Source organism: Lepisma saccharinum, chromosome 11, assembly GCF_977018435.1.
Source record: "Lepisma saccharinum chromosome 11, izLepSacc3.1, whole genome shotgun sequence".
Taxonomy (NCBI): Eukaryota; Metazoa; Arthropoda; class Insecta; order Zygentoma; family Lepismatidae; genus Lepisma; species Lepisma saccharinum.
In genome coordinates, this window is record NC_139239.1 from 17237835 (window position 1) to 17249302 (window position 11468).

General features: G+C 40.2%; 1 protein-coding gene across 1 annotated transcript; it reads left to right on the forward strand.

Moving 5' to 3' along the window:
- The first annotated feature begins 484 nt into the window (after positions 1-484).
- Positions 485-10839, forward strand: LOC145994653 (protein lethal(2)essential for life-like). The gene is made up of 3 exons (XM_083130759.1): positions 485-667; positions 6512-6946; positions 10201-10839. Exons 2-3 carry the CDS (start codon positions 6512-6514, stop codon positions 10444-10446), a joined length of 681 nt encoding a protein of 226 aa, XP_082986885.1. The 5' UTR covers positions 485-667; the 3' UTR covers positions 10447-10839.
- Positions 10840-11468: the final 629 nt, after the last annotated feature.

Below are 11468 nucleotides of genomic sequence, written 5' to 3' on the forward strand. Positions count from 1 at the left end.
TTACATCGCCTGTATGGCTATGCCAGGGTGTGATATACTCGTGAGGCATGTCTTGGTTACACAGAAAACGCAGTTACAACCTTTTTTATCGTGACCGTTAGACCCCACGCAGAACGCTCCTGCGTGTCTGTCACGACATCCCAAGTTAGATTGCAACGAAGTCACTATTCATATTTTTATCAAGAATATAATAATTCCATTGTGTTGTCTGACTTGCCAAAAATATGTTTTGCTGATTTTCAAAACATCCACGCCACGTAGAACCTGACATACGTGAGCAAGTGCGTGAAAGAAATAAGAACCAAGGCTGTTTAAATTAGCGTTCAAACTTAACGTACCGTGTTGAACACTCATACGAGGTTTAAAAAGAAAGAAAAAGAAAAGCCTTCTGCAAATTTTGGACGAATTCCACATGGGCTCATTGGCGTGAGATTTGTCGACCCGGAATGCTGCTGCTACGTCAGCGTGGAGGTGGAAATAAGAAACCTTTGCAGTTTCTCTTATTTTAACGTTGGCGGGAGGGCGTTTGTGCGTGTTCCTGTGAAGTGAGGTTGCCAACGTATATTAGGTCTAAAAACTGCATCGAAGCCTGACGCAGAGGCAGTCTGCACGCACTACTCCCAACAGGCGGTGTCTGGTAGCTATCGTCGCTTCTAGGGAAGTTAAGGTAAGTTGCGTATGTTCTGGTCTTAAATCAGTTGACAACATGCCCTGAATTAGGGGAGGGGTGGTCAACAAAATGAAAATTTGATGTATTTGAAATGGGATAAAAATACTGAAAATAAACGTATAACTATTCATCTGACATAACTTGTGTGATGTGCGTGATGCGTAAATAGCGATTGTCTACATGCCATGCGGAGACAACGTAGATCATAATAGACGTAGACACTGGCGTGCACAAGGCTACAGACCCCTCCGTAATTTTGAGAAAATGAAAATGAAAGCAGGAAAAGTCCCGTGGGAAAACATAGTGATAAATGTAAACCCCTTTTAAATGCCCCCTGATTACAATTTTGGCTTTGAACATTTTTGAATTACGAAATATTTTGTGCTTGATACCCGGTGAAAGCACATAGTTGTTTGGATCCCTCTTTAAACTGTAGGTCCAGTCCCGATTAGCCTTCCTGTGCATAAAGTGGACCTAAACAAACGAAATATTTTGTGTATCCTTTTCCTCCTCTCCTAGAACGTAACTATCTAATATCAACCTTTAGTATTCCAGTCCCTACCGGCCTCTGTGACAGCGTGGTTAGCAGAGCGCGCTACAACGCCAGGGGTTCCGGGTTCGAATCCCGGACTGGGCATAGATGTTTGTGAGGACACTTCATCAGTTTCATTGTATCATCACTCATCCTCATCTTCGCGATTATCCAAAAGTGGCAGAAAAGCGAAGTAAAATCAATCAGTATTCCAGTCCCATCCGAAAAATAAAGTTTGAGATATGTGAGAAGTATCTTGTAATTTTGTATGTAGGTGCGGAAAAAAATGTCTGTTAAGTACCAGACACAATGGGAAATATTCTCTTAATTGGTGAAAAGAAAATACTACTTTTGACTCATGACTTCTACTTTTTTTGGTTTCCCGCCCCTTGCATTTTACATCTTCCTGTCTGAAAAAGAATGAGATTTTTTTTTCATTTTTGGTACGAACAACATTATCTACGCAGACACGGACGTAGGTAGACTTTTACCTGGCGGGGGGGGGGGGGCATTGCACTATTTTGAATTATTTGAAAAAGGAAGAACATTTATTTTACTTTTCACATAACAACAACACGGATCCGAACGAAAAATTTCACCATTTGTTTTCCAGAGGAGCAAGTGCGTCCCTTGCTCCCCGCTGGATATACTCATGTACAGCCACCGGCAATTAAAATGGGACCCCTAGATCCTGAAATACTTGCTTCCGTGCAATGCGTTACGTGTGTTGCATAACTCTCCGGCGAAAAGTGTATTTTAATAGCATGTTTTTAATGGTCGCTTCTGCCATCGCCGTAAAATTAGGCAACACACACAACGTCTTGCAGGAATATAGTATTTAAGGATCCATGTGTTTCATTTTTATTGCAGGTGACTGTACGTGGACTATGTAAACCACAAGCAATACACGCAGACTCGTAGTGCACGGGGTATCACTGAATTGCCATATAGAGGGCACTCATGATTTTATACTCGGGCCTGCACATATATAGCGTAAATTATGGCCTGGTTCGCCATATTTTCAAAGAATCATCGCTTGTCATGTGAGAACATGGGCAATTCAGCAATCAACGCTTATATGACATTCGCATTCTGGAGATTGCGAGTTCGAATCCATGATGAACCATAAAGAGGTAGGTATTTTAATACATCGTTGCTAGCCTCAATACATTTTATTGTATTCTACAGCTCGACTTAGTGACTGATCTCTTCGAATGCTCGCCTCACGATCACTCCGCCGAAAGTTTCGGGTTTGAGTTCCGGCCTGGGAAAAAGTTCGGTAAAAACCAGTCTCAATAGAATAAAGTCCGAGAGCATTCCATTTAGTGAGAAATTTCTATTTGTATAACTATAGGACATCACTCAATGTAGAATCCAATATCAAAGAATAACATGAGAATGAATTATATTATTCACAAAAACAAAACCAGTTATGTACTACTATACAAAAGCAATAACATTTTCTGATAAAGCTTACGGCAAATAATGAAAAACTATTTTTTTCCCTCTTGGTTTGTCAATTGCAGCTAATTTTTTAAGGAATCGTCAACAGTTCGAAAATAAAAGTTACGGTGAAAGCTATAGAATGATAGTTCCAGTCAGGGTTCGAAATCCTGGGGGGACAGGGGGATTTCCCCCACCAACAATCTTGGCCTCAAAAATTTACCGGGGGAAAGAGTTTTTGTTATAACAATGAAAAGATAAGCAATTACTTTTAATTTCAAATATACTTTATTTACTAAGAATAATATCGAAAACACACACAAATTAGTGTGGTTGTGAGTGTTGAATGCTTTCTCTCTCAAGAGATCATTAACAAATCTACATCAAAACGCACAGTAAAAGTAAAAACAAGAATGCAAGACAATAATAACTATGAAATCTAATTGATTTACGTTAACATAAAGCACAAACTAAACAAAAACTTACACATAATAAAACCACTTCAACTATTTCATAATTTATTAATATCTTTAACCGGTTAGTAAAGGAATTAGTTAGCTGCTTTACACTATCTGATATGTATGAAAGTAACAAATTAATTTCTAATTAATAATCATAATAATTGTTTTAATTGAGTAATTTATTTTTACTTTTAATAACATTATAAATATGTATATCGTATAATTTATATGTATGTTTGTGGGGGAGGGGGGTTTGTAGAATAAGATATTTCCCCCCCACTAGTTTTAAATGATTTCGCACCCTGGTTCCAGTCACTGGCGTACGCACGATCTCTTTTCAGGAGGGGCTGGAATTGTAAAGGTTAGTAGCATTTAGTTGCTTTCTAGGGGCTGCATATTCAATAACGTATTTCGTTTTTTAAAACTTTCCACTCTCAAAAATGTCATACGGAGGTGATTTTAGAGTTAGTTTACATTTACCATTGCAGTTTTTCCAGAGTTCTTCACTGCTTTTATTTGAATATTTTGATTTATCTCAACATTTCGTAGGGGACTGTAGCCCCATCATCCCCCTCTGCGTACGCCAGTGCTTCCAGTTATAATTGTCGCTCTACTATAATGTCAGAAGGTTCAATAATGCGTCGTGTTTTTTTTTATTTTTATTTATGCTAGTATTATCCTGCTGAAAAACAGCTGGCTGGCCTTAGTACAGCAGTAACGTATACATGTAAATACAAAAAAGTCGTAAATTTATAATACAAGATTGAATAATATAGATGTGACTGTACAAAAAAATACTAAATACAATAAGAGGTACAATAAAATATAAATGATATATACATTAAAGTAAACATGATAAGTCATTAAAATACGCCTGATGAATGATTAAAATACAATTGATCTTTAGGCTCGTTGGAACTCATTATAATTACTGACTATGGAGTTTAAAGCTCATTATATTTATAATCTGTAGATGTTGTCAATAACGACCCTTTAGTGCGTACTCGATACGGCGTAGCTCGTATAGATACGTTATGATTTACGCGTTCTGGTAAAAATACAGAATATTCAGTAATTACTTGACGTTATAAGAAGTGGAAAAGCTTCAATTCGAATGAAATAACGAACATTTTTAACAAATAATATCCTTCAGGGTTTAAAGAGAAAAAGCTACTCTCTCGCTTTTCTCATTGGTGACGAGTAAGTTAGGGCTGGTTGGTGGTGTATTTTTAGAAAGCCGAACTTGAGAACATCCCTTTTGGATATTGACGTGGAGCTCAAGAGGGAAGAGTAACGCCGTGCAAGCCACAGCCTAAAACGGGAATGGAATGTGAAGTGGAAAACAATATTACTACCAGCTGTGGTGGCAGAATGAATTATCTTCTTCAAGAGAATCTGTTCTAACGCTCAGAAAAACAGCCAGATTTCAAAGATCTGTTCTAGGCCTCCATCAGGGTATTCACGTAGTGGATGCTGTAAAAAAAGACGCTCAGAAATGTTAGTTTCGGGTAAATTCACGATATCTTGAATTGATTTTTGTTATTTAGTGTCGTTTTCTGCCACTTTTGGCTAATAGCGACTATGAAGATGAGTGATGATAGGATGAAATTGATGAATGGACACTCACAAGAACACATGTCCAGGCCGGGATTCGAACCCGGGACCCCTGGGATCGAGGCGGGCTTCGCCACGAAGGTCCGAAATGATGCCTGCAAAAAAATATACTTGTCTTTCTGGTTGAAGCACCGTTGTTTTTCAAGGCATAATCAAAGAGTTTTATAATGAGGAAAAAATAAGATTAATCAACACTTATGTATGAATAGATTCTCTAGGACTATCGACCAGGTGAGTTGTGGAAAACATTCCAAGCTTTCGAGAGCAAACGTGACGTAGCTGGTCGATAGCTCGAGGGAATCTATTTATCATTCGTCGCCAGGAAAGCTTCAAGTCTTACTTCAAATACTTACGTAATAAGTAATTTGTGTTCCCTCCAAAATCCCCCCCTCCTCAGGGTAAGAATTGCACCTAGAAGAGGTATTTGTATTTTTTATTATTTATCATCGCTTTTCTTCCACTTTTTGGCCAATCACAACGATGAGGATGGATGGGGGATAGATTAAATTGATAAAGGGGAATACTCACAAAGACTCCCACTCTCCAGTTCGGTACTCAAACCCGGGAAGTTCCATTGCAAGAATGAAAGTTGATCTTCGGTCTTCCCCGATGGTATAGTGGTAACTTAGTCGTTTTTTAATTAAAGGGTCTCGGGTTTGATACCCGATGGAAGCACCACATTGCACTGTAGGTTCAGTCCTGATCAGTGGCGTCGCGTACGGTTCGCATACGAGTGTTCACAATGTGTTTGTACTGAATGCAGATTTACTCCTCTCCCTTGTAACTTCAAATTCAATTGAAAAAGTGAGAATAACAGTTCAATTTCTTTTCAACAATTTTCCACCAAAATCATGCTATATTTGAAGTAATACAAGAAGGACCTAGGGGAAATTGTCCCTCTCCCCCTTAAAATCCGCCAGGTTTAGCGAATTGTCGCTAAAGTTTGCAACTATGTAGCATGTCCCCCCTAGACATGCCTTGTATTTGCTGCACTCTGGTGCCGAATGTAAGAAGTATTGTCGCTTGCATAAGTGTTCGCACAGCGAAGTGAACATCTTCGGGGTATAGTGGCCAACAGCCTCTTAGCTGTCAGCTCTATTCACCACGCACAACAACTGTGTTCAACGCCCTCCGTGGAACACCGTGGAGTCAGTGTTACCAACTATCTAAAAAAAAGTTATCAGACGTGAAAGAAGTCGTGTCAGAGTAAATTTTGTGTATATACTCGAACATGAAACAGTATTTTTTCGAATAAAAATATATGTGTGTATGTGTGTGCATTTAATATGTAAAAAGGTAAAAAAGGTAAAGTGCTCCCCTGTGCATAGCACCACGCCATGAAGACGTATAGGGGGTGTGGGGGGGGGGGTAACGCCCTACACTTTCTTGATCCGTATGTAATTTAAGGTACATGAGTGTTCACGTGCTCATGCGAACATTATCAGGCGACGTGCCTGGTCCTGATTAGCCTATATGTGCATGAAGTGGAGTTAAACCTCATCTCAAACAAACTCGATTACTTAACTCGCGCACCCACCGAGCTGGCAACCAGGAGAGGGGTACAAATATCAAAAGAGAGGAATTTTCTCCTTATCCTTCTCTTACAAATATCAACCTGCGAAGGTGATTAACTGAATTTGAGGAAAAAGGAGACATGGAAATATTTTCAACAATAATGATCATTATTATTTTTGTGGGGGGTTCTAAATTTAACTTCAAAAATGAACATAACTTCCAATTTCTAGTGTTTCTTTGCGAATTGTACATACACAGTATTTCTATTGGTTACAGATGTCGCAAATTCCATTGATTCTTCGCGATTGGTGGAGCGATCTGGAACGCCCTCTAAGGCTCATAGACCAGCACTTCGGCGTTGGCTTGCGTTCCAGCGATTTGATCCGCCCATCTCTGGTAAGGTCCTCCAGCTATTATCGTCCATGGAAACCTGTGAGCCAAGAGGAGACTGGAGTCTCCAGCGTCCAGCCAGAGAAGGACAGCTTCCAGGTGGTGTTGGACGTCCAGCAGTTCTCTCCCAATGAGCTGACGGTGAAGACGGTGGAGAACGTCATCGTCGTCGAAGGGAAGCACGAGGAGAGACAGGACGAGCATGGGTTCATATCCAGACACTTCGTACGGAAGTATGTTCTTCCGCAGGATGTCAAACCCGATAGTGTCATCTCCGCTCTGTCCTCGGATGGGGTGCTGACTATTTCTGCACCAAGACAGGTAAGAACTCACGTTGATGCTATACTAGTCGCATTTGCAGCTGGCGACTGAGCAACAGCGAATCAGCGATCAGTTCGACTGAGATAGAGCATTTTCGAGTCACAAGTCACCAAACGCTCTTATCCGAACTAAACAAATGAGCGTCTGATACGCCACATGTTGCCAATCGTACGTTAAAGCGAGAAAGTTCACCGAACACCAGAAATCAACTGGGGTTAACGGTACAACTGCACACGTGGTCCTGGACAATAAAGTTTCCGGAACGACCACCCACAGATCGGTATGCAACTGGCAAAAACAGTTGTACGCTTGGCAACGTTGCTTCGGGAGAGAGATGTTACTCCTACAGATTCTACTTCACAGCCGAGTTTGCCACCCATCGAGTCACACACCGCCGATGCGATTGGGGGACAGAAATAGCCATGAAGGTCAACCGCCAGCTGGAAATGCGACAAGTTATATATAGCTTGTCAGTTGAAATTTTCATGATTCTTAATTTAATTTGATTTGATGAATAAAATTACTATTGGTGAGTTATTACTGACAATGGCGTCACTTTGGATCCAGGTTGTTGGGGATGGGGGGAGCAGAATCGAACTATGAGCTTAACTTTAGGGGGACAGAGTGAGACGTTTTCCATCTCATAGAAATAGCATGTGTTATATTTGCGAAATCATGAATTTTGCTCTTTATCCCGAGAGATTAACAAAATTTTAATAAACAGGGCGGGAGGTCGCCCTCCACACAGACTCGATCTCGAACATTTTTGGAGATGATGTGATCAACACCACTCTCCGGCCGCCTTTACCTTAGGCACTCATTTATTTGAGGCTGAATGAAACAAAAACGCTATATGCAGGGATCATCAGCCCTCGGAATCGAATCCAGGCCTCCCGCGTGGCTGTCGGACGCCATTCGATTGGGCCACCACTGCTCTTTACAGTGTGAGTATTTATTTGGTGCTCAAATTACCATAAATGAGAGCTTGTGGAAAATCTTAAGGTAGTGACTATTTGCCAAGGCTCTTGACGTAGTTGTGAAGGTTAAATGTGTTCCGCAAAGTATAAAGTAGTATAAAGTATCAAGCCCAATATACGTTCTTGTCGTCGTACTGAGGAGAGGGAGGGAGGGGAGTTCCTGAGACACATAAAGCGAGACTTTTCATTGTATTATCACGAGCTGATTATGAGTTATCCCATTTGAAAATTATCTTCTGCCCTTTTGCGCGTGAAAACCCTGAGGATTATTATTAGAAGGAACACACAATACTCTCCAACGATAGGGAAACAAGCCTCTTTGATCTGTCATTGTGAATTTCATTCTTCCCTTCTTAAGTTGGCAGCTCCAATTGTGTTATGCTTGTGTTTGGTTGTGGATCCAACTCACAAATCACCAGTTAGATCTGGTAAGCAAAGGATATCTTTTACTCTTAACTATAAACTGTTTTCTTTTGGAACACTTTCAGGTGTATTTTCGTTCTGTGCAAAGTCACATGATTCTGGAAGGTGTTGATCGGCAACCTGATAGATTTATCTCTCTGCCTTTCCAATGCCGTGGCATTTTTACAGCTGTTTTCCCTAGTTACAGGCACTGGTCATGGGGCAACCCAAATTAGAATAGTTTCTAATCATGAAATGCAGAGGAGGTGCTGTTTCAACCCCCTTAGACATAAAAGATCAATGCTGTAAGTTTCTAAAATGCAGTTACCTTTTGATATCAAAATAAATCAGTGCCCTTTACATTGTTTGGCACACACAGGAAAAGCACTGCGTAGAAATTTCAACGAAAATGCAGGCTCGACCAGGATTCCAACCTGGGTCTTTGGCATTTGTATTCATGTCCAGATATTATTAGAATGATTAAATCAAGAAGACTTAGGTGGGCAGGCCATGTGGCACGAATGGGAGAGGAAAGAAGAGTTTACAGGATTCTTGTTGAGAAACCTGATGGTAAGAGACCTGTAGGAAGGCCAAAACGAAGATGGAGGTATAACGTTGAGATGGACGTAAAGGAAATCGGTAGGGATGGAAAAGAGTATATAGATCTTGCTCAGGATAGGGACAGATGGAAGGCCTGTGTTTCTGCAGCGAACCTTTAAGGAGGCTAGAGATAGAGAGTCAGTCTCTGGCATACCATGCGATTGCTATACCAACATACAGTATATATATATATCTTGACAGTTTTCCCCACATGAACATCATATCAATTAAATTCAATACACTACTTTTTCATTCAAGACAGATAAACACAAGCATTCATGTCTTAACCGGGATTCGAACCTGGGACCTCTGGCGTCGTAGCGCGCTGCGCTAACTACCCCGCCAATGAGATCGACAAGCGAGCTACCGAGTCAGCTCTGGTTTCCCTTGATTTTTTGCTCTAGCTGTTTTACCTGCGTGAAATTGTCTCTTTCAGTGCTACTGCAACGGGATCTGTTACTCCGTTTTTTCTTTATCTTTCTCATGCCCGTTCATTTTATTATCTTTCATTCTCCCTTTCCTGGTACTTCTCTACATTGTTCTTTGTTACTTTCTTTCTTTCTTTTCTTTCTTCGTCTTTCTCTATCCTTTTCTTTCTTCCATCTTTTGTCTATACCACTTTCTCTTTCTCTTTAGTTGTATCTCTGCTTCTGTGATCTCCGTCTTTTACATCCTTCTTCCTTTTCTCTCTTTCTTTCCCTACTACTTTATTTTTCTCTTTCTCATGCCATCCTCTCTCTGCAATTGTTTCTCTATCCCATTTTTTCTATCTCACTTTCTTCATCTCTTTCTCTATCCTTTTGTTTCTTTCTCCCTTCCTTCCTTTGATTCTCAATTACTTTCTCTCTCTTTATTGCTGTTTCTCATTCTTTCTCTCTTTATTGCTGTTTCTCATTCTTTTTCTCTTTATTCCTGTTTCTCATTCTTTCTCTCTTTCCCCCATTCTTTCTTTATCTTCCTCTCTTTCTTTCTGTATCCTTCCCTGTATGCATGCTTTACCGTAAACGTTTCTGAAAAATTTATCATACAATTAGATTATTTTAGTGGGAAGAGGGCGGGCCAAAATTGCACAATAGGCTGAAGCCGACCTCGCCCACCAGCTGGCAAACCCCCTGATTGGCACTTGAACAAAATAGACTGTCGAAAATGAAAGTATGAGAATTGGAAACCCTGATGGGAATTTGATGTATTATTGGAAAATATCGGGATTATTTCAGTTTTTAAAATATTTTCATTCCCTAGCTCTAATATGTACGATTTCTTTCTGTCTTTTAGGCTCTGCCTCCTCCTCAACCGAGTGAGAGAGTTGTAACAGTTCAGCAGACTGGTCAACCAGCCGCCCCTCCACAAGTTGCCGACCAGCAGCCAGCATCCCCTGAACAGGAAAGCCAGAAACCTCCAGAAGTTAGAGATATCCCTCCACCACCTCCACCTGCTCAGGAAGCAGAAGCAGCAGCCGCAGCAGCAGAACCACCACAGCCAACAGAGGCAGCAGCAGCAGCTGAACAACCACAACCTTAATCCTTCACCTGTGAAGAGGGTTTAAAAAAAACAACCCAGACATCCAACATTCTTTGTATCCATGATTTCCGCGTGTGCCAACTTCAAAATGTTTACGACTTGCTTTCAGTTTGAAAACACAACCAAGAGATAGACAATCTGTCCTTTCATTTAAAGATTTACGTTGCTGTATATCTATAGAAAACGGATTTGTCATTTGTACGCTCGCCTTATTTAGTAATGCTGCTTGTTTACACAGCATTTTGTCCAAGGTGCAGTTCAATCGACATTGCACAAAAATGTATAAAGAAGCGAATTTTAGCACTACTAAGTCAGGCGAGTGTACATATACCGAAGATGTGTGCTTGATTTCATGTGTTGTAAGACTGATTATATTTTAATTTTACACTCTGAGTGTGGTTTATTCCTTAAATATAGACTGCGTAATAAACACGATATATTAAGTAAAATTATGAATTGTTGTACGATCGTTACAAATTATAGACACAGCTAACAAAGTTGAAACACGAAATATATGACATGTTTATTTATAGTTCACTATGGTGTAGATTTAAAGAAATAACATTTTGTTGATGGAGAGAAACTGCAGGAGCGTACAGATTTTGTAGATTTGATTTGATTTATTTTACTTTTCTTTTCTGCCACTTTTGGCTAATTGCCAAGATGAGGATGAGTAATGATGTGATGAAATTGATGAAGGAACACTCACAAAGAAGACCCACGCCCAGGTCGAGATTGAAACCCGGGACCTCTGGCGTTGTAGTGCACTGTAACAACCCTGCCATGATGAAATTTTGTAGAGATTGTACATGAAAATGTTCCTGTAAATGATAGAATCAACGTGTCCAGGAAATCTCAAGAAAAGGGGATATCGTTCGTTCCTTACATTGCTGAACTACGACCTCCATCTAATCTTCTCCCCGTACAGTGGGATCCATGAGTAGTACCGTGCAAATGGTCCATGACTATTTTCATTAATTTTTCTCTTACATCCTGTTTATAAGCGATGGATTTTCATGTAT

Coding starts and splice junctions, on each gene's coding strand:
- LOC145994653 (XM_083130759.1), top strand. CDS start 6,512: ATGTCGCAAATTCCATTGATTCTTCGCGATTGGTGGAGCGATCTGGAA. Junction 6,947..10,200: donor CTATTTCTGCACCAAGACAG/GTAAGAACTCAC, acceptor TCTGTCTTTTAG/GCTCTGCCTCCTCCTCAACC.